Source organism: Capsicum annuum, chromosome 11, assembly GCF_002878395.1.
Source record: "Capsicum annuum cultivar UCD-10X-F1 chromosome 11, UCD10Xv1.1, whole genome shotgun sequence".
NCBI lineage: Eukaryota > Viridiplantae > Streptophyta > Magnoliopsida > Solanales > Solanaceae > Capsicum > Capsicum annuum.
This window is the reverse complement of record NC_061121.1, coordinates 8,399,195-8,420,048: the sequence shown is the minus strand read 5'-3', so window position 1 is coordinate 8,420,048 and position 20,854 is coordinate 8,399,195. Positions and strand designations below refer to the sequence as shown.

At 37.1% G+C, this 20,854-nt stretch overlaps 4 protein-coding genes across 7 annotated transcripts; 3 read left to right on the top strand and 1 right to left on the bottom strand.

The window, feature by feature from the left end:
* The first annotated feature begins 224 nt into the window (after positions 1-224).
* On the top strand, positions 225-5,424 carry LOC107848314 (putative U-box domain-containing protein 42). Its single transcript, XM_016693050.2, has 4 exons — positions 225-872; positions 1,750-2,913; positions 3,010-3,319; positions 3,699-5,424. The coding sequence occupies exons 1-4, from the start codon at positions 834-836 to the stop codon at positions 5,294-5,296; spliced, it is 3,111 nt and encodes a 1,036-aa protein (XP_016548536.2). The 5' UTR covers positions 225-833; the 3' UTR covers positions 5,297-5,424.
* Positions 5,425-7,012: 1,588 nt separating this feature from the next.
* On the bottom strand, positions 7,013-19,260 carry LOC107848435 (putative pentatricopeptide repeat-containing protein At1g68930). 4 transcript variants are annotated; one of them, XM_047399452.1, is made up of 3 exons: positions 16,701-19,260; positions 7,601-8,215; positions 7,013-7,099 (listed from the first exon to the last, which is right to left on the bottom strand). In XM_047399452.1, exon 1 carries the CDS (start codon positions 19,243-19,245, stop codon positions 16,960-16,962), a length of 2,286 nt encoding a protein of 761 aa, XP_047255408.1. In that variant the 5' UTR covers positions 19,246-19,260; the 3' UTR covers positions 7,013-7,099; positions 7,601-8,215; positions 16,701-16,959. The 4 variants fall into 4 exon arrangements, with proteins under 4 accessions (XP_047255408.1, XP_047255409.1, XP_047255410.1 ...); XM_047399453.1 differs by lacking the exon at positions 7,013-7,099 and adding an exon at positions 7,313-7,507; XM_047399454.1 differs by lacking the exon at positions 7,013-7,099 and having other exon boundaries at positions 7,313-8,228.
* On the top strand, positions 7,037-10,095 carry LOC124888624. The gene is made up of 5 exons (XM_047399455.1): positions 7,037-7,189; positions 7,577-8,196; positions 8,922-9,030; positions 9,103-9,423; positions 9,508-10,095. Exons 1-5 carry the CDS (start codon positions 7,037-7,039, stop codon positions 9,559-9,561), a joined length of 1,257 nt encoding a protein of 418 aa, XP_047255411.1. The 3' UTR covers positions 9,562-10,095.
* On the top strand, positions 11,742-12,764 carry LOC124888770. The gene is made up of 3 exons (XM_047400059.1): positions 11,742-11,937; positions 11,988-12,365; positions 12,409-12,764. Exons 1-3 carry the CDS (start codon positions 11,742-11,744, stop codon positions 12,762-12,764), a joined length of 930 nt encoding a protein of 309 aa, XP_047256015.1.
* Positions 19,261-20,854: the final 1,594 nt, after the last annotated feature.

Below are 20,854 nucleotides of genomic sequence, written 5' to 3'. Positions count from 1 at the left end.
TCGAAGAAGGGCCGGACCAAACGAAATTTATTATATTAAGCTAGATTTCATTCTCAACAATTTTAATACTACGGGAGAAAAGTGGCATTAATTATAAGATTAAGAAGAGGCATAAGATTGACAACACCTCAATTATATCTTATGAGTTGAATTGATCAAAGTTGATGTAACTCTCTACCCACTCAATATCTACATGACATCTCATAGAAAATTAAGTCCAAATAAAAATTCTTCTCCTCATTTTCATTTCTTTTCTTGATTTCACCCTTTTTTGGGTTACAAATTGTTAAAAGTATCAAGTTGATGATCCTACTTTCTCAAATACTAAAGTCAAATATCCAAATAAAATAAAATAAATCCAAAGAAAAAATTTATTACTCTCCGTCTGTCCCAAAACGAATGTCATCTTTTTATAATCACAAACAACCATAACTCTCAAAAGCCTTGTTTCTTCCTTAAGCTTTGCGTCGAGTCAAAAAATGTCATTTAAATTAGAACGAAGGGAGTATTATCTTGTCTTATTACAGTTGACTGAGTCTTTAATCTTGACTATTGGCAATTGCTTCTTTCAAACTAACTACCTAATCAAAAACAAAAATGAAATACATTGATATAAGAAATTTTAGTAGATAATAGTTGTTTTACATGAAAAAACAAATTTTATTTTTTGTGACTGATTCAGATCATCCCTTAAGATGTCTTGTTGAATTTTGAAGAACTACCATATAACATTCTCCTACCAAATGTATTTTTACATCCCACAGCTTCGACAGATCGCTTAGCCCTTGACTAATTAAGAGTGTTCGATCAGTGAGCTATTACATATTGTGGAGATGGACATGTCTGGAAGTATAGATTCAGATATCACATCAGTAAGTAACTTCTTCCTTTTGTAATTGTTTTTTGCTTCTGTTTGTTTGATTACATAGTTATAATTAGAGGGTCTAACTAAGTACATGATAATAGTTAAGTCCATAAGACTAGTAACAACTTATTTAGTTCTTGCATCCTATAGGCTATATGTTGCTCGACTTTCCAAAAATGTTGTCATATCCGCATGGGATACTTTGAAAATGCACTACTTTTGGAGAATTTAATATGCACTCGCAGTATTTTTGAAGAGTCCGAGCAGCATAGCTTGCAACCTACTTTCATCAAGCTTAGAAGTATTCTTCTTGTGAGGTAAAGAAATTCAAAAGACTCCAAGAAATTGTTTAGGTATAAAAAGGGGGTGTGATTTAGACTCTATGTAAGGTCCAGTGGCATAGCTACACAGACTAAAGGGTGGTCAGTTGAACGCCCTTCGTCAGAAAAGTATACTATATATAAAAAACGGTATTGCGTATATAGGTTAAAAAGTACTTTTTAGAGATAAGCGCCCAGTACCCCCTCGAACTATGACCAAAGTTGCTACAACACACTCCCAACTTCACGGGGGTCCTACTTCCCCCTAAACTCAATTTTAGGGTATTTTGTCACCTTTTTATGCTGATGTGACACCTTCATTAGGTAAAACGACCCACGTCAAAGCTGCCACGCCAGCTAAGAAGGTTGATAAAAGGTTCCACGGCAACACAAAAGAGTGACAAAAATACGCTAAAATTCAGTTAGGAGGGTAATAGGGCCCCCGTGAAGTTGGAGTGTGCCGTAACAAATGTGGTCATAGTTTCGGGGGTACTAGATGCTTTACTCTACTTTTGATAGATGTATATTAAATTTAGCAAAATTCCTGACTTCATCACTGCTCAGGTCAATGGAGAAAGGGACAGAGTTGGCATACTTGTTGAAACTTTATTGAAAGGTATTTCAGAGTTCACAAAATCAGTGGTTTCGATAGATGTCGAGAAAGAGAATTTCACTGAGATCGGAAGCTACTTATACCGCGTTTCTGCAGTCATAATGGAGTTGCAAATAGGAAGAAATGCAACGTCAAATATAATAGAGAAATTACAGCCTATGTTTGAAAATGTGCATTTAGCTAATGAGCTTATCAAGAAATGCCAAAACTATAGGCAAAATAATCAGTTGGTTGAAGCAAGCGCAAGTGTTGTCGTAGAACAACTTCATGTTGTGAATAGACATATCGCGGAAGGGCTGAGTCGCATACCATCTTCTCTTTACGGGGAACAAGAATGTGCAGAAATCGCGGTCAAGTCTCTCTTGAAAGATAGAAAAGATATGGTTTCCGAGCAGACAGAGTTAGAAGTTCATGAGTTAATGTCAAGGGAGTTATTGACAAATGAAACAGAAACGGAAACAGATCTTTACTCCATCAATCTTGAAATTTCAATGGAGAATCTTCGACTAGCTGATTCAACAAATCTTTATATAAGTGACAATTCAAGAAGCAGTATCAGCGGAGGCTTACATTTTCAGAGTCGTGGAAATTGGAGGAGCGCTGGTTCCTTATCAAATCTGCCACGGATGTCTGAGTCTGAATACATGGAACCTCTATACGAAACTTTCTTTTGTCCTTTAACAAAGAAGATTATGGAGGATCCTGTCACAATAGAAAGTGGAGTAACGTATGAGAGGGGCGCGATTTCAGAATGGATTAACAAGTCTGATAACCGCGAAGAAATATTTTGTCCAAAGTCAGGCCAGAAGCTAAAGAACAGAAATCTGAGCACTAATGTGGCATTGAAAGCAACGATAGACGAATGGAGAGAAAGAAATGAAGCAGCAAGGATCAAGGCTGCGAGGGCGTCATTGTCTTCAGATACTACACAGGATATAATACTCAAGGCAATCGAAGATTTGCACAGCATCTGCCTCAGAAAACCGTACAATAAGGTACAGGTTCGTAGCATTGGTGTAATACCATTGCTTGGAAATTTACTGGATAACCGAAACAGAACTATAAGATGTGCAACGTTGGAATTGTTGCAATATTTGGCTGAAGATGATGACGAGGTAAACGTCATTTTAATTTTGAAAAAGCACACGACTACTACAACATTTCACATTCTACTTGTCCACTCAATATTGAACTTTGCTGCATAAATGCAGGAAGTAATTGCTCAAACTATCGATATTTCTACTGTCACGAGGATGCTGTCAAGTAATCACGGACCTCTTAGGCATGCAGCATTACGACTTCTACTTGAGCTATCGAAATCCCACTTTCTATGTTATAATATTGGGGCAGTTCCTGGAGCCATCCTCATGCTGATCACAGCCAAATATAGACATACCGATGATGCATTTGTTGCAGATAAAGCGGATGAAGTATTGAAAAGCTTGGAGAAATATCCTTGCAATATCAAACACATGACTGAAAATGGATATGTGGAGCCACTTTTAAATCATCTTCTTGAAGGTAAACATGTTCCTTCCTCCGTTTCAATTTGTTTGACTTACTTTCCGTTTTAGCTTGTTTAAAAAAGAATGTCTCTTTTTTATTCTGGCGACTCTTTAGTTTCAACTTCCCACACGGAATGAGACATTTTGGTACATTCTACATGTCAAATGTCTTCTTTACTTTCTTAAGCTCCATATCGAGTCAAAACCAGACAAACAAATTGAAACGGAGGGAGTACTTTCTTTATCTCTTAAGCAGAAATGACCTAGTAGAATAGAGACATTACAAACTATAATAGGCATCAAGACGTCGATTCCAAATTGATTCTTTTTTGGTGTCAAACTTTAAATTCAAGGACTTGACTGATACTAACTACTATTACAAAAATTTTGAGTAGGCACTGAAGAGATGAAAATGGAGATGGCACGATACCTCGGAGAGATCATGCTTGGACCTGGCAGCATAAATTATGTTGCTAAGAGAGCTTCTCCGATTTTGATTGAAATGGTAAAGAGTGGAAATTGTTTGAGCAGGACTGCTGCCTTTGTAGCTCTACAACAAATTTCTTCTCACCATCCAAATGCTAACATACTTGTGGAAGCTGGTCTTGTCCAAATCATGATTGAAGAGATTTTTGCACGAACGATGATTCACGATGAGCCATTGAACTCGAAGAAAGAAGCAGCTGGTATACTTGCAAATGTCCTCGAGTCAGGATTAGAGATGGAGAATCTTCAAGTGAACGGGCGTGGCCACACATTGGCTTCGGACTACATGATATTCAACTTCATTCAGAGGATCAAGAATTCGAACTCTGAAGAAATGAATTTTCATCTTGTCAGAATCTTGATATGCCTGATGAAGTATCCCAAAGCATCTTCTACCATTATCTCTGTGATCAAAGAGACGGATGCTAGCTACAATCTGATCGAGCTCATCAATAACCCCGATGAAGAACTCAGCATTGCAGCACTTAAGCTTCTTATCACCCTCTCTCCTTTCATGGGGCACACAATTTCAGACAGATTGTGCAAAACAAAAGGACAGCCCGAGAGCCTGATTCACGTTCCATCTGAAAGTCTTCGAATCACAGAGAAGCAAACGGTTTCCGTGACTCTTCTGGCAAAACTTCCCCACCAAAACGTGACACTCAACCTAGCCTTGGTCAATAAGAACACAGTCCCTACAATCATAGAACAAATCAACAATATCCAGGCCAGTGGAACAAGAACAAGCAGGTACACAAGTGCATATTTTGATGGTCTAGTAGGAACTCTTGTCAGATTGACAACAACACTATACGATCATCACATTTTACACGTTGTAAGAACGTTCAACTTCACGTACATATTCACAGAGTTACTCGTGAAAACATCAAGCGATGAAGTCCAAAAGCTATCTGCGATTGGGCTAGGGAACTTATCAAAGCAGTCAGTCAATCTATCAAAACCACCACCAATCAAGAACAACAAGTACATAAAATCTTTTCTACTAAGAAGATGTATGTCTCTCCACTCAAAATCAGGAAAAGTACCATTATGTTCAGTTCACCGAGGCGTTTGTTCTGCTGAAGACAGCTTCTGCTTAATCGACGCCAAGGCAGTTGAAAGGCTGCTATCCTGCTTGCATCATGACAATGTGGAGGTAGTTGAAGCAGCATTATCAGCTATATCGACATTACTAGACGATAAAGTTGATATGGACAAGAGTGTTAAGTTACTGATAGAAATGCAAACCATTCAACATGTATTGAATGTGGTGAAGGAACACAGAGAAAATGTCCTGTGGCACAAAGCATTTTGGCTGATTGAGAAGTTCCTTTCAAAAGGTGGGGACAAATCTGTTTCAGATATATCACAGGACAGGTTGTTTCCAGCTACTGTAGTCAGTGCATTTCAACATGGAGATGTTTGCACAAGGGAAATGGCTGAGAAAATCTTGATGCATTTGAACAAAATGCCACATTTTGCGAACACTGCCAGTTTTACTACATAAAAATGTTACCTTGTAATATATATAGAGAGAGAGATCTTAAATTGAACAGACACGTGTGTTCGTGCTGAATAGTCATGTTCCTTAAGTTGTATAAATATAAAGGCTCTCTTGAAGTAGCGTATGAAAAATCTGCAGGTATAATCATGAGCGTAAATATGGGCAATATCTCTATAAGGAAAGTCCGATTTTTTCTAAAGAAAGGTGGCTTTCTGAAATGATTATTACTTAAGTGACCCTACGAGAATTCAAGCCCATAAAAATATCTAGTGACATTTGATAAAAAAAAAAGTTAGTTGTTTATATTTTGTTCTGTTCTCTATTAGGTTCAAAATTTGCTACTGATATAATTATGAGAATGGTAAAATGTCATTTCATATTTGCATCATTGCATCTAGTGGGGCATTCTTTACATTCTTTGTGAAGCCATTAAAACAACATCAATAACATGTCTAGTATAGTCCCACAAGTGAGGTCTGAGAAGAGTGAAATGTACGGACACCTTTGTGGGATAGAGAAGTAGTTTCAGATAAGTCCTCGACTCAAGAAAATCATTTTTTCGGAGCACATTTGAATGAAATGCAAGAGAAACTATGATGAAAATAGTGAAGAAACAAAAGCACTACTGGTAAAAATAATGAGTATAACCAACGTAAAAACAAACAACAAGACTAATAAAATTAGGCAAAAATGTGGACATAAATGTACCAGAAAATTAGGCAAAAAGTCACTCCATATATACTTAGGAAAATATATTAACAAAAATACTCATTGAGTAAGTTCATTCAGACTTGACTTGCCTTAATGTGACTTATGTTCTACGGACACTTCAAAATATTAACACACGTGTGTTGAATTCTTTAAAAATAATATATTTTTGGAGAATTACATATAAGTGCAGCATCGAAAGTGAAAGACAACCTTTTTACAAAATATATACTTCAAAATCTTTACAAAATAGATATTATATGATTCGTTTTTTTTTTTTTCAAATGCCGAACTAAACCAAACCAAATATTATCAATTTCTTTAAATCAAATCAACAATACAACTATTGCATGTGTGGCAAAAAAGTTTGGCCGGCAGTTATGAGACAATCGCCAAGAAAGCTTTAAATATTTTATCTGGCCCTCTCTGATAAAACAAAAAAGTTATCAGTAGCAAATTCTAACTTTTTCCAATCGTATTCAGTATAATCTTATAATCTCACAAGTATAGCCCGAAGAGGATAGAATATACAAAGATCTTATCTGGTCATGACGAAAACTCATAATCTTAGTTTTTTTGAAAATATTCCAAGTCAAAAGAATCGCCTCTTGATGAAAGAGGGACCAAAAAACTCCACTAAAAGCATACCATACCATCGGTTGATATTATATAAATTTAGATACTCAGCCAGAATTTAAAGTTTATGAATTATAACCTTGTCATCAAACTCATAGCTCGTATCAGTAGTTACTGAGTTCACAATTAAGTTCCTGGGTTCACAATTAAATATTTATACATATACAACAATAGGATCTAAGCAAAAGCTATTGATTTCATCTGAGAATCGTTATCCTTAGAATAAAAAAGATAAACTAGTTTATCATATAGTAGTTCATCAATACTATTAAGACTGTACCTTACATTTGTACAAGAGTTACCAGAACCATAGCAATTGTGTGGATATATAAGTGAAAAGTTTCCATTCATTGATTGCATCAGAATTTTTTTTTCTCCGTTTCTCTGCTTGAGAAGGAGATGGCTTCTTTCGCGGTCGAGGACTTTGTTGGAAATGGATGTCTTCAGGGACTTGTTTCAAAGCTGCTGGAGGAAGGGTGGGATGATGTACCAACATTGAAGATTATGAATGCAGATGATATGAATGCGTTGAACATGACTCAACGGCAAAAGGTTCTTTTTACTGCTAAATTTCGCCCTTCTTGTATATATCTCGAGAAAATCGTCAGTTGTTCAACTTCATATTCTTGTGCAAATAGTCTCGAAAAATGAGTAGTTCTTGTGTTTTCTTAAGTGTTTTGCTAGAAGTAGTAAATGCCGAGTTGATTTCTCAGCTGGTCACAAAACTAATAGTTGTTACCTCAAAGACTTTATAATAACTATTAATTGAGCGACCATCTAATAAATCGACCCCCAATAAATGTCTCAGTCCCCATTTGAATGATTATTGCCAAAACAAAGTTTGACTAGGAACTTGTTAAGCTTGTTGTTCTGCATATTCGAAGAATTCATGAAACAAAGTAAGCTGTTCTTCTGATGATTATTTCTTTCCTACTCAAGGATGCATTGGAAATTAGATCATACCTGCATGATCATGCTCTGATGCAATACGCAGATAAGCTTGAGGAGTCCGGGAATTCCCTTACCGAACTTCTTAACCTAAGTACAGTAGATCTTACTTCAAAGTTCGGAATGAAAAGGGGCCATGTTGCCCGTTTTACAGACAGAACTGCAGCTTTTGGGGGAGATTCTTTTTCAGAAGCCTATAACCGCCAAGTGAGGAGAAGAACTTCCTCGAGTAGTGAGAGTCTTTATTACAGGAAGGATATTTCTCCTGTCACCTCCCGGAAGCAGAGTATGATGAAATCCCTTACAAGAACCAATACAGATATATCCCTTGAACAATCAATGGCTGATCTCGCGATTAAAGATGGACATGTTTTTAAGGGGATTGTAGCTTTTAAGCCAGATGAGCCTAGAGCATGTGGCTGTGTGCAGCCAACTCCAGTAGTAGAGAATGTTGCTCCTTATTCTTCCATAGAGAATATCTCAGTTCAGATACTAGCACCAGAATACAAGATTGGAATGGAGCGTCTGGTGAAAACAAAGACTGCTCCGATGAAGGCTTCAAAGCTTTGGCGTGATAAACCAGCAGTGTTTGTATGCATTCGTCGCCCAGGGTAAAGCATCAAATCTTTTCTGCAATTCACACCTATAGGTTGTTAATTGTAGATTTTTCAATTGATGTGCTATGTCTCGAATGCTGCCTCGTATAGGAAATATCACATACTACGGTAAACAGGAAAAAAGACACCTTTTACGATGTTTTCAAGATATTAAGGAAACTCAAGTCAATTTCTGCATAAAACATCAATCAGAATAGGAAATCCAATAATCTTTGTTATCCCACTAAACTATGATGCATTGATGAAGGATGCAACCTAGGAATGTTTTTCCCTTTAAGAGTTAATGGTCAAAAACACACTTGAAGTATCCTAATTTTTTAAGTTCCATACTGAACTATCAGGTGAGTGAGTTTTCCTAGAACTATCACCAACTATTTACCAAAACGCACATGAACTATCAGGTAGGAGAAGTGAACAAATTAGTTGTTGAGATGTGTTTTCTTTCATAACTAGTTGGTGATAATTCAGGTGGGAAACTCGCACACCTAATATTAAAGGTATGAAACTCAAAAAGCCAGCATACTGTAAGTGTGTTTTTCACCCTTCACACTTCCTTTACAGAACAAGAGGTATTTATGGCCTGGACACCATGGTTATCTCCCAAAAAAAAGAACAAAGAAAAGATGGGGTATATATAATTTATAAGAAAGAATGTAAAATTAAATCTTTATCTATGAGCATGAATTACTCAATCTCATCCCAAAAGACTATGGAAACAGGTGCATCATGTGCAGAGCTGAAGCTCACCAACTCTATGCAAAGAAACCAATATTTGATGCTTTGGGGGTTCAGTTATTTGCTGTTCTTCATGAGCAAATCGAATCAGAGGTAACTCTTTTCGCTTTTTGTTGACATTTCTATGGAAGGACCTGCTTTATCATGCGGGGTTTTGTTATCCAGGTAATGGATTTCTGGCCTCGATACTGGGGTGGTGTAGTCCTCTTTGACAGAAGTATGGGATTTTATAAAGCTCTGGGAGGAGGGAATCTGCTTAAAGACAAGTTCATATCAGGTTTTCTACTTAATCCTCGAGCTATTTCAAATTATAGGCGAGCAAAAGCTATGGGGGTGGATCAAAACTTCAGGGGTGAAGGTGAGACAAAAGGAGGACTCTTCATTGTTGGCAAAGGAAAGAGTGGTATCGCTTACCAATTTATTGAAAGGAACTTTGGAGACTGGGCACCCCTTTCTGAAATCTTTGAAATCTGCCGCCGCTTACAGGTAGTGTTTTCTGGCTTCTCTAATAAGCTCATTGTAGTGCACAATTAGTGTTTAGTCTAACGAGGTTTTCTGCTTCTATTATAGAATCCACAGGAAAGTCAGTTAGACTCAATCACATCGATACAACAACAGGATTAGCTATGGTCATTGCTTCTATGGACCAAGCCCTTGCTATTGAACATCAAACTTAACAGAAGCTATGCATCTTCCAAACTACAAAATTTTTATGTCTCACTAACACAGTCCACTGCTCCTTCCTTTTAGGAATAGTTATTTCATTAAACTTCCTTTACATTACTCGAATGTACTTGTGTTAGTCTATTGAGACAGGCTATGTATCTGTTGCTGTTCAATCACATAATGCAGAAGTGCCAATCATTAGATTGTACTCAGCCAGTACATCAGATATTCATTGGTAACTTACACACACATTGGACAATGTTTATAACTTCATCTCACAAAATATTTACAAAATGCAAAAGAAAGAAAATTCTCAAAATTCAGTAGCTTTTCCGAACAGCAGAAAACTAGCTTCCTTGTATGAATACAAAAAATAATTTGCTTCTCCTATCCAAAATTTTTTACGGAAAGAACTCAATATAACCTGACAGAAAGAAGGAAAATATGCCATCCCCGTCCTCTTTTTTTCGTTGCACCATTTATGCAAGGATTGAATTAGTTCTATGCGAGAAAGTTACTTACCAAAAGTAAACAATGTCATAGATGCATTCAATGTGTTAAGGTTAATACTATAGAATATTTTCGGCAGTTCTATCGAAGTCAGGAATCTAGGTCTTTAGATATTTTTTTTTTTATTTAAGACCCTTTTTTTGTTCTCTATAGTCTAGACTCACCTTATTTCTGATAGCCTAAATTACTAAGGAACCCTCTTGTATATTGTCCACAACCAATTAAGAAAAAAACTTTTTTAATCTTTTTATATATTTCATATAGTTTCTGAACTTTTACCTTCTTGATAGACCTAAGAAGTTTCTGTCTACTGATCGGCATTCTTATACCACCTGCTCTGCAGAAAGTTTATTATTTTCATAAACTCAGTATTCTTGTTTCTTTTTAGTGACTATTCTAAAGGAAAACATTCTCCATAAATTTTGCTCCTCTTTTCTTCAAGATATTGGAGGTTAAGTATTGAGTCTCTCTTGAGAACATTAGATTTCTTGTTTCTATACCCCGCAAAAGTCTTCTGTTCTTTTTCTTCATATTATCAGAGTTTGAGTACTGAATCACTTCTTTGAACATAAAATCTGATGTCTTGGGGAAGTTTACTACTCATATTTTTTATTCTTTATTTCGTGGAGTTAAGAGTTTGGATAACAAGTCCCTTGTCTAAACTTGATGAATTTCCGGTCATTGCTCCAAAAATGTTTTTGGCTACTCTTTAACCGCTAATTTAAGCTAATCTAATCATGTCCTGGAGATTTGAAACACCGTACCTCTTCTCAGTCGCTGAGACTATATTGCTTTCTTTGTGTGGTACAAGAAACACCTTGTTTAGCTGTTGCAGTTAAGTTCCTTGGAAAAGGAAATCACCGCTGCTTACTGTTTTGGTGATTGTGAACTATTCCCAGTACGCTATACAGATGATATCATGCAGAAGACCTTCAACAATAACTTTTTTTTTTTTTGACTTGCACCGGGTATCCGAGACTCTTTGAGTCCCGACTTATCCCGGGGGTGCACAGGCCCTCGGCAAGGAGTTTCCCGCAAGTGCATCACGGGTAATTCAGGGTTTTTACCTAGTCCAATGGCCCTCATAAATTGTTTGCACCCAATGGGAATCGAACTTGAGACCTTGAAAGGGAGCACCCCAAAGCCCAAGCCAATTACCACCAGGCCAACCCCCGAGGGTTCCTTCAACAATAACTTTCTTTTGGCATGCTCAACTTCAATTTCCTTTTTGATTTGCAAGGTCTGGGTACATCCTATCCTCTCCAAACCCCACTTGCAGTTTTCCTTATTTTATAGCTTTCCATATTATTGAAGAGTAATTCAATGTATAACCAAGCCAAATTCAATTTGTTAGTAGTTTCCTATTTTCTTGGACTGTTAGCAGTCATGCTGCAGTATATTTTTAGTTAACAGATAGTGGATAGTTTGTTGCTTAGTTAGTGGATAGTTGTTAACTTAGTGAGTTAGTGGTTTATTTGTTTTATAAGTCTATATAAAGGCTTATCTTCAGCTGTTTTTAATATACAAAAAAAGTTGAGTTTCAGCATATATTGAGCCTTCTTACTTTCAACCTCTACTCTTTGAGTTTTTGCAGTCTATTGTCCCAACATCTGTGGTATCAGAGAGCCATGGCAAGTAGCAGCAATTCCTCGGGTGTGACACAACCACTCATTCCCATCTTCACGGGAGAAAGTTACGAATTCTGGAGTATTCGTAGGAGAACTATACTCAAATCCCAAAATCTTTGGGACTTGGTAGAAATTGGATTTGCAGATCCCGACGAAGGAGATAGACTGACAAGCAAAAAGATGCTAAGGCGCTGGTGTTTATCCAGCAAGCTGTCTATGATAGTATTTTTTCACGGATTGCGGCAGCAACCACGTCAAAGCAGGCTTGGTCCATTCTGCAGAAGGAGTTTCCAGGTGATTCAAAGGTCATTGTGGTGAAACTTCAATCACTTCAGCGTGACTTTGAAACCTTGATGATGAAAAGTGGAGAATCTATTGCTGATTTTTTGTCCAAAGCAGTGGCAATTGTTAGCAAAATGCGATCCTATGGAGAGAAAGTTACTGACCAGACCATTGTGGAAAAGATACTGCGAAGCTTGACTCTAAAATTTGATCATGTAGTTGCTGGGATTGAAGAGTCTAAGGATCTTTCAGTATTTTTCTTTGATGAATTGATGGGATCTCTTCAAGCTCATGAGGCGAGACTCAATCGATCTACTGAAAAGAATGGAGAAGGCATTCCAGGTGAATGATGCTACAACTAAGTATGGAGAAAACAATGGTCCAGCAAGCAGAGGCCGAGGAAGAACAGGATTCCGCAGTGGTCGTGGTCATGGTTATGGACGAGGCAGAGGAAGGAATGACGAGCACAAGCAGTCCAATGAGCAAAGTAACCGGAAAAATGGCATTCAATGTCATCATTGTCAGCGCTACGGGCATATAAGGGCTGACTGCTGGTATAAAGACCAGAAAATAAACTTTGCGGCAGGAGAAAATGAGGAAGAGAATTATCTCTTTGCTTGCGTTGATACAGATCATAAGCCAAGTGATTTATGGTTTGTAGATAGTGGTTGTTCAAATCATATGACGGGCACCAAATCTATGTTCCAAGAGTTTGATGAGAAGCAAAGGAAGAAGGTGTAACTTGGCAACACAAAAGAGATGCAGGTTGAAGGAAAAGGCAAGGTGATTATCGACACTAGCCATGACAAAGTAAAAGTGTTGGATAATGTTCAGTTTGTACCTGATCTAGGATACAATTTGATAAATGTTGGACAACTGATGACCGATGGATATTCTCATTGGTTTGATGGCGATGAGTGTGTCGTTACAAACAAGAAGTCAGGCAAAAAGGTTCGCATCACCATGACGCCAAACAATATGTTTCCGCTGGATGTTTCTAATATGGAAAATTTTGCCCTTGCTGCAAGTGCAAAGAATGACTCAAAGTTGTGGCATCTGAGGTACGGTCACCTTAACATAAAAGGCTTGAAATTGCTCGTTGACAAGGGTATGGTTTTTGGACTACCAAAAATTGATTCTATTGAATTGTGTGAAGGATGCATTTATGGAAAACAAACCAAAAAAATCTTTTCCTGTTGGAAAGGCTTGGAGAGCTTCAAAATGTCTTGAATTAATACAAGCTGATTTATGTGGACCTATGCATACTACATCTTTTGGTGGTAGTCGTTATTTTCTACTCTTTACTGATGATTATAGTCGCATGAGTTGGGTCTATTTTTTGGAAAGCAAATCAGAAACATTTCAGAAATTCAAGCAATTCAAAGCCATGGTTGAGAAACAAAGTGGTCTATCCATCAAAACCTTTCGCACTGATAGAGGCGGCGAGTTCTTGTCCAAGGAATTTAATTTCTTTTGTGAAGAAACTGGAATCCACAGGGAGATAACAACACCATATACACCGGAGCAAGTCGTTGAGCGGAAAAATCGCACTGTTGTAGAGATGGCAAGAAACATGTTTCAAGCAAAGGGACTTTCGAATCATTTTTGGGCTGAAGTTGTGGCGACATCAGTCCATTTATTAAATCTATCTCCCACAAGGGCTGTTCTAAATCAAACTCCATTTGAAGCTTGGCGGGGTAGAAAACCATCTATAAGCTATTTAAGAATTTTTGGTTGTATTGCTTATGCTTTGATAAATTCTCAATTCCTTCATAAGTTGGATGAAAAATTTGAGAAGTGCATTTTTATTGGTTATTGTACACAATCCAAAGCATATAGATTGTATAACCCCCTTAGTAGAAAGATTTTGATCAGAAGGGATGTAGTATTTGATGAGACAGCAAGCTGGAATTGGAGTGGAAGCAATAGTAAGATGCAAGAGCAGATTCCTACCGACTGGAATCACTTTTGATGGAATTCAACAGCCAAATGCTACAATTACAGCAACGGGTTCTTCTACAACTTCCCCGGATTCATCTTCTTCAGCTTCACTGAGCAAAAACTCTTCATCTACAACTCTTGAAGAGTCTCAAGCTGAGCCAATTCCGTTAAGAAGATCAACAAGGCCTACAAAGTCGAATCCCAAGTATGTTAATGACATGTATACATCTTGTCAATTTTCTTTTGTTGTTTCAGATCCTACACATTATGGAGAAGCAGCTGAAAAGGAAGAGTGGCAGAGTGCGATGGTAGAAGAGATAAATTCTATCGAAAAGAATGGCACATGGGAGATGGTGGAATTACCGGAAGACAAAAATGCAATCGGCTTGAAGTGGATCTTCAAGACAAAGTTTGCAGCGGATGGGAGCCTACAGAAGCATAAAGCTCGTCTTGTGGCAAAAGGATATGCGCAGCAATATGGTATTGATTTTGAAGAAACATTTTCTCCAGTTGCTCGGTTTGAAACTGTTAAGACTTGTTCTAGCATTGGCTGCGTAGTCACGATGGCTAGTTTATCAATTTGATGTCAAGTCGGCATTTCTCAATAGGAACTTACAAGAAAAGGTCTACGTAGCACAACCAGAAGGTTTCATAAAGAAGGGCGATGAAACAAAGGTCTACAAGCTAAAAAGGCATTATATGGTTTGAAGCAAGCCCCTCGAGCATGGTATAGAAAAATCGATGGGTATCTTCAGACAAAGGGATATATGAGAAGTGAGAATGAACCCACATTGTATGTAAAGAAGAGAGGTACTAATTTCATCATTGTTTGCCTTTATGTTGATGATATTATTTATAGTAGCTCTTCTATTTCTCTTGTGGATGAATTCAAGTCACAAATGATGAATGCTTTTGAGATGTCAGCTATGGGTTTATTACATTACTTTCTTGGCCTTGAAGTCCATCAAGCTGAAGATGGAATATTTCTATCACAAAGGAAATATGCCAGGGACCTTCTCATTAAATTTGGTTTGCTTAATTGCAAGCCTGCAGTTACACCTATGAATGTTGGTGAAAAATTGCAGTTTAATGATGGAGCAGAGATGGATGATGCTAGAAGTTTCAGAAGCCTAGTTGGAGGTTTGATTTACCTAACCCACACTCGCCCCGATATTGCATTCTCTGTTGGTGTCATTTCCAGGTTCATGCAACAACCTTCAAAGGTTCATTTTGGAGCAGCAAAAAGGGTTCTGCGTTATATCGCTGGAACTATGGACTATGGTATTTGGTATTCACAAGTTTCCAATTTTAGATTATGTGGGTTCACTGATAGTGACTATGCTGGTTCGTTGGATGATAGACGGAGCATTTCAGCTCATGTTTTCACTCTAGGTTCAGATGTGGTGACTTGGAGTTCAAAGAAGCAAGCTACAACTACGTTGTCAACCTCAGAAGCTGAGTACATTGCAGCAACTTCAGCAGCTTGTCAAGCCATCTGGCTTAGAAGGATGTTAGCAGAACTTCAGCATAAGCAAGAAAGTGCAACAGAGATATACTGTGACAACAAAGCATCAATCGCCATGACAAAGAATCCAAGTTTTCACAACAGAACTAAGCACATTGATGTCCGCTTCCATTTCATTCGCGTTTTGGTAGCAAAAGAGGAAATAATACTGAAACATTGCAGCACTCATAAGCAATTAGCTGATATACTGACGAAGTCTTTGGCAGCAGATACTAGGACATGACCCTAGATAGGCTCACTGAGGACATGACCCTAGATAAGAAGATCTGGAGGGTGCGGATTAGGATGGAAGGCTAGTGCCAGTTTGAGTCGTTGGGGTAGGACATTACTTGGTAGATGTATTATTCTTGCTAGGACACTTTGTTGTATGCTTTATTACGAATGTGTTTACTATTCTTTGTTTATTATCCATTGTGGGTGGCATATTTTTGTCTTGACATCTTGTTCCATGCTTTATTAAGTATTTGTCTATTATTCCTTGTCTTGAGCCGGGGGTCTATCGGAAACAGCCTTTCTACTTCACTTGAAGTAGTGGTATGGACTGCGTACATCTTACCCCCAAACCCCACTATGTGGGAATACACTGGGTTTGTTGTTGTTGTTGTTGTTGTTGAGGGCTTTGCTTGGTGTCTGTAACTTTGAATTAAGGGGGAGTATTGAAGACTAATTCAATGTATGACCAAGTCAAATTCAATTTGTTAGTAGTTTCCTATTTTCTTGGACTGTTAGCAGTCATACTGCAGTATATTTTTAGTTAACAGATAGTGGATAGTTTGTTGCTTAGTTAGTGGATAGTTGTTAACTTAGTGAGTTAGTGGTTTATTTGTTTTATAAGTCTATATAAAGGCTTATCTTCAGCTGTTTTTAATATACAAAAAAAGCTGAGTTTCAGCATATATTGAGCCCTCTTACTTTCAACCTCTGCTCTTTGAGTTTTTGCAGTCTATTGTCCCAACACTTATCCATGTAGTCTAGACTTACCTTTCTTTTAGTAGCTTAAACTAATCAGGAATATCTTATATATTGTCTACAAGAAAATTCATGAAAACTTTTTTTTCTATTTCCACATGTATACAACAAAGTTTAACATGCAATTTGAAACTTTTGAATGTTGATGCATTTATGAATCAAAAGCTACAACAGAATATTGACAACAATGTACAAGGGGCTGTATTTCTTTAGTACAATCAGCTATATTAATGTTAACTTACATTTTTAAGAGGATCTGTAGCCTCCTAAATCAGATACTCCCTGTTTTAGGCTTGCATGCTACTTATGGAAATTGATGAGCTCCGATATGTAGTGCCTGTTAGAATGGCTCCCGAAACATTAGATATATCACAAACACACATATCCAAGTCCTCTTATGGGAAGCAAATGTATCCTTTCAAGAGAACTAGTGTGATTATTCTTGATTCATATGATACATGTAACAGTCCTCGTAACTGATCCAAAATTGCGGGCAAACTATCACCAGAAATCTCCACAAGAACATTTTCCATCCTTAAATAAATGAAATCTAATGGCATCTCTTACAAGTATTTCTCTTTGGGTGATCTTAGAAATGATTTTAGTTGCACTATGGCAATCACCACATACCCTTAGGTTTTTTACCACTCTTATGGGGAGTCCAGGGGGGATAAAGATCAAGCCAAAGGCAATAGCGAGCCTCTCGCTGTGGTGGTTAAGCAATTTTATTTTGTCGGACTCTTCAACTTTGTGCATGACATGAGTTACGTCCGGTACATAACCCTCGTCTATCATTTTAGCATTCAATTTCTCCAGTTCTGCATATATTTGATCGGAAAATGGACTTGACTTGTCATCAGCAGAGAAGATGTGCACTCTGTTTTTATATTTGATCCAACTACATCCTGGCTCCTTCCTCACACCTCTATCTCTCATGGCCCTTCGTAATCGAGCCACTTCAGCCCAATCTCCTTTCACAGAATACATGCTTGTGAGCAAGACATAGCTGGCTGGATTTTCTGGATCAAGTTCCAAAAGGGACTCTGCTGCCCATTTGCCAATTTCCATGTTGCCATGGGTTCTACATGAGCTCAAAAGTGTGGCCCAACCTATTGCATCTGGGGTGCAAGGCATTTTCTGTATAAAATCTTTGGCTTCTACTAAACGCCCAGATCGGCTAAATAGATCAATCATGCAGGTATAATGATCAAGAATAGGCGTAACTCCATGTTCTTTCACCATCGATTCAAAATAAATTTTGCCTTTTTCCACAAGTCCAGCCCTACTGCAAGCTGATAGAACCCCAACAAAAGTTACTCCATCTGGTTGAAGACTATGTTCCAGCATTTTCTCAAATAAATCAATTGTTTCATTTGCTTTTCCAAATTGAGCATATCCTGACACTAATGCTGTCCAAGAGACCTTGTCCTTAACAGACATCTCATCGAAAAGCCTGTGAGATTCTTCTATGTTACCACACTTACCATATAGGGTCACTAATGCATTAGAAACAGTAATGAAAGATAGCAAGCCTGACACTAATGCTCGACCATGAAACTGGGCTCCTTCTTCCAAGCTCGCCAAATTCGCACATGAGCTTATCACGCTTCCTAAAGTAAAATCGTCAGGCTCAACCCCATTCCTTTGCATGTCGCAGAAAGCCTTCACGGCTTCTTCACTAAAACCATTCTGTCCATATCCAACAACCATGGCAGTCCAAGATACAATATTTTTGTTTGGCATTCTACTAAAAGTGGTCTCGGCATACTTGATGTTTCTACACTTTGAATACATGTCAACAAGCGCACTACCTACAAACACATTCTCACTGTGATAGGTTCTTACTATATAACCATGAATCTGCTTCCCTTCTTCGATAGCCTGGAGTCCTCCACAAGCAGTCAAAATGCTCCCGAACGTGAACTGGTCAATAGCCAGCCCCTCTAACCTCATTTTCCTAAACAACACAAGCGCTTCTCTATCAAGACCATTCTGTGTTAACCCCGTTATCATCGTTGTCCAAGAAATGGAATCCTTCTCAGGCATATCTTGAAACAAACTTCTCGACTCTCTCACCATCCCAGACCTCAAAAACCCCATAATCATCGTATTATACATGACCACATTCCTCTCAGGCAACTCATTAAAAACTTTTTCAGCCTCATAAGCAAACCCCGCTTTCGCATACATATCAACCAACGGACTACCAACGAAAATATAAGACTCAAATCCCCATTTCACTACCTGTCCATGAATTTGCCTACTCATTCGAATCCAACCATTATCCGAACACAATATAAGCATCGTCGAAAAAGTTATCCTATTCAAACTCATCCCCCTATCTTCTAACATCAACTTATACGCCTTTAAACCATCCATACCCAAACCCCGCGATGCATACCCCGAAATAATCAAATTCCAAGACACCCCATCTCGGTTTGGCATCCGATTAAACACCTCGAGCATTCTAGCAAGGTTCCCGGACTTCGAATAAACCGAAAGAATTGTGTTCCATGAAAATTGGTTTCTTTGAGGCATTTGATCAAACAGGTTGTGTGCATAACTTGTGTTGTTGATTTTACTATATGAATTTATGAGATTGTTTAGCAAGAATGTTTCTGGATTTGTTATAGTCTTGATAATGAAGCAATGGAGCTTCTTGATTTTGTTATGGTTTTGGGATTCGCACCAAAGTTTGAGTAGAGAACAGTAGTGGTTTGAAATATGAGACATAGTGTTCAAAGGGGGGAATTTGGCGGGTTCGAGTTTCCAAATATGAAACCGCATTTGTTAGGAAGTAATTTATCCTTAATATGAGACTTTTTGAGGAGAATTTGAATTTTCAGGGTAGTCCCCTCTTTTGTATTAACAGTAGTGACCGAAGGTCTCGGGTTCGAATTTCTGAGTATGAAGTCGCTTTTATTAAGGAGTATTTTATCTTTAATATCAAATTTTTGGGAAGAATTTGGACTTTCGAAGGTCTCGGGTTTGAGTCTCCGAATATGAAGTTGCCTCTTTTGTATTAATAATAATGATCGAAGATCTCGAGTTCAAGTTCTGAATACGAAGTCGCCTTTATTAGGGAGTGTTTTATCCTCAATATGGGGCTTTACAGCGCGAATTTGGATTTCCAGAGGTCTCGAGTTTGAATCTTCGAGAATAGAATTACCTTGGTTAGTTTTTTTTTTTTTCTACTTTGATATGAGATTTTTCGGTACGAATTCAAATATGAGAAACAAAAAAAAATAGAATTCAAACTAACGAGATTGGTTACATGTTTGATTTTTTTTTTCCTCATATGATTATAGGTTTAGGACGCATAATAGAGCGTTTGAGGGAAAATCTTATAGAATTAAGCCCCAAGTCTTAGCAAATTAAAGTACACCTAGCGTCAATGAAGTGAGTTTAGAATTTGAGATCTCAAATTTAAATTTCGATAAGGATAAAAAAAAAAATATTCGATTATTTCTCTTCATCTCTTCTAATTTTAGTGATCAAAGTTATCTCATATCTGCTAATAGTGAGAAGGGACAAAAATATCGTAAATTTAATCAAAAGTGTTCAAAAACTAATTCGATCTGCACGGTTATTAAAAAACTAATTTAGTCCTAAGTTAAATCTGGTTTTTTCAAGGAGTCATCCGCACAACACAAATGTCGTTGCTCAATGACAATCTTTGATTTTTTTCTCTCAAATTGGTGATCTTTTATTTTTATCTTTTAACAATTTAAGTAATAAATTAAAATAATCGGAAGTGTATAGACATTAAAAAAAAAGTAATAATAAAAAAAGCAAGACAACACAAATTTTGTAAGTCAAAATTCACAAAGCGGATATTATACGTTAAGAAGCTCATAACCTATGGGTAACGTCTTACGAGATCAACAACAATAATAATAACATTATATTCAGTATACTGTTATAAAATAAAGTCTCAGAAGGATAAGTGTACGCTATTCATATCATTATTGTTTGAGGTTCTGTTTTGAATTGTTTGAGTTTCTGTTGTAATATGGATGGTTGATGTTTAATAAGATTTCTTACTTTTACAAAAAAAAAAAAAAAAAAGTTATACTTTTAAAAGTAATATCATAATTGCTTTTAATCTTTTTAAAAAAGAAAAATAGAAACTTTTTCATATTTGATAAATCTTTTCTTGGAGGAAAGATTTTGAAAATCTATGAGTAGTAGACCTTTTCTCATACCATAATACAATATCATCAACAATGTAATCCTTAAAAAGTATTGTTTAGGATGAGACTTCTCCCATAGTTTTCATGTTTTTCAATAATATTAGTTTTTTAATATGTAGGTCAATTGATCAAACCATTTCAATAATATGTTTTTAGTATTATGTTTTTCTTTATCATCTGATTTATCATCTTTATGGTTTGCA

Excerpts from the sequence above, each read along its gene's own strand:
- LOC107848314 (XM_016693050.2), top strand. The coding sequence starts at position 834 with ATGGACATGTCTGGAAGTATAGATTCAGATATCACATCA. Across the intron at positions 2,914-3,009 it reads TGGCTGAAGATGATGACGAG|GAAGTAATTGCTCAAACTAT; the intron begins GTAAACGTCATT and ends GCATAAATGCAG. Across the intron at positions 3,320-3,698 it reads TTTAAATCATCTTCTTGAAG|GCACTGAAGAGATGAAAATG; the intron begins GTAAACATGTTC and ends AATTTTGAGTAG.
- LOC124888624 (XM_047399455.1), top strand. The coding sequence starts at position 7,037 with ATGGCTTCTTTCGCGGTCGAGGACTTTGTTGGAAATGGATGTCTTCAG. Across the intron at positions 7,190-7,576 it reads ACATGACTCAACGGCAAAAG|GATGCATTGGAAATTAGATC; the intron begins GTTCTTTTTACT and ends TTCCTACTCAAG. Across the intron at positions 8,197-8,921 it reads GTATGCATTCGTCGCCCAGG|GTGCATCATGTGCAGAGCTG; the intron begins GTAAAGCATCAA and ends CTATGGAAACAG.
- LOC124888770 (XM_047400059.1), top strand. The coding sequence starts at position 11,742 with ATGGCAAGTAGCAGCAATTCCTCGGGTGTGACACAACCACTCATTCCC. Across the intron at positions 11,938-11,987 it reads AAAGATGCTAAGGCGCTGGT|CAACCACGTCAAAGCAGGCT; the intron begins GTTTATCCAGCA and ends GGATTGCGGCAG. Across the intron at positions 12,366-12,408 it reads GAATGGAGAAGGCATTCCAG|CAAGCAGAGGCCGAGGAAGA; the intron begins GTGAATGATGCT and ends ACAATGGTCCAG.
- LOC107848435 (XM_047399452.1), bottom strand. The coding sequence starts at position 19,245 with ATGCGGTTTCATATTTGGAAACTCGAACCCGCCAAATTCCCCCCTTTG.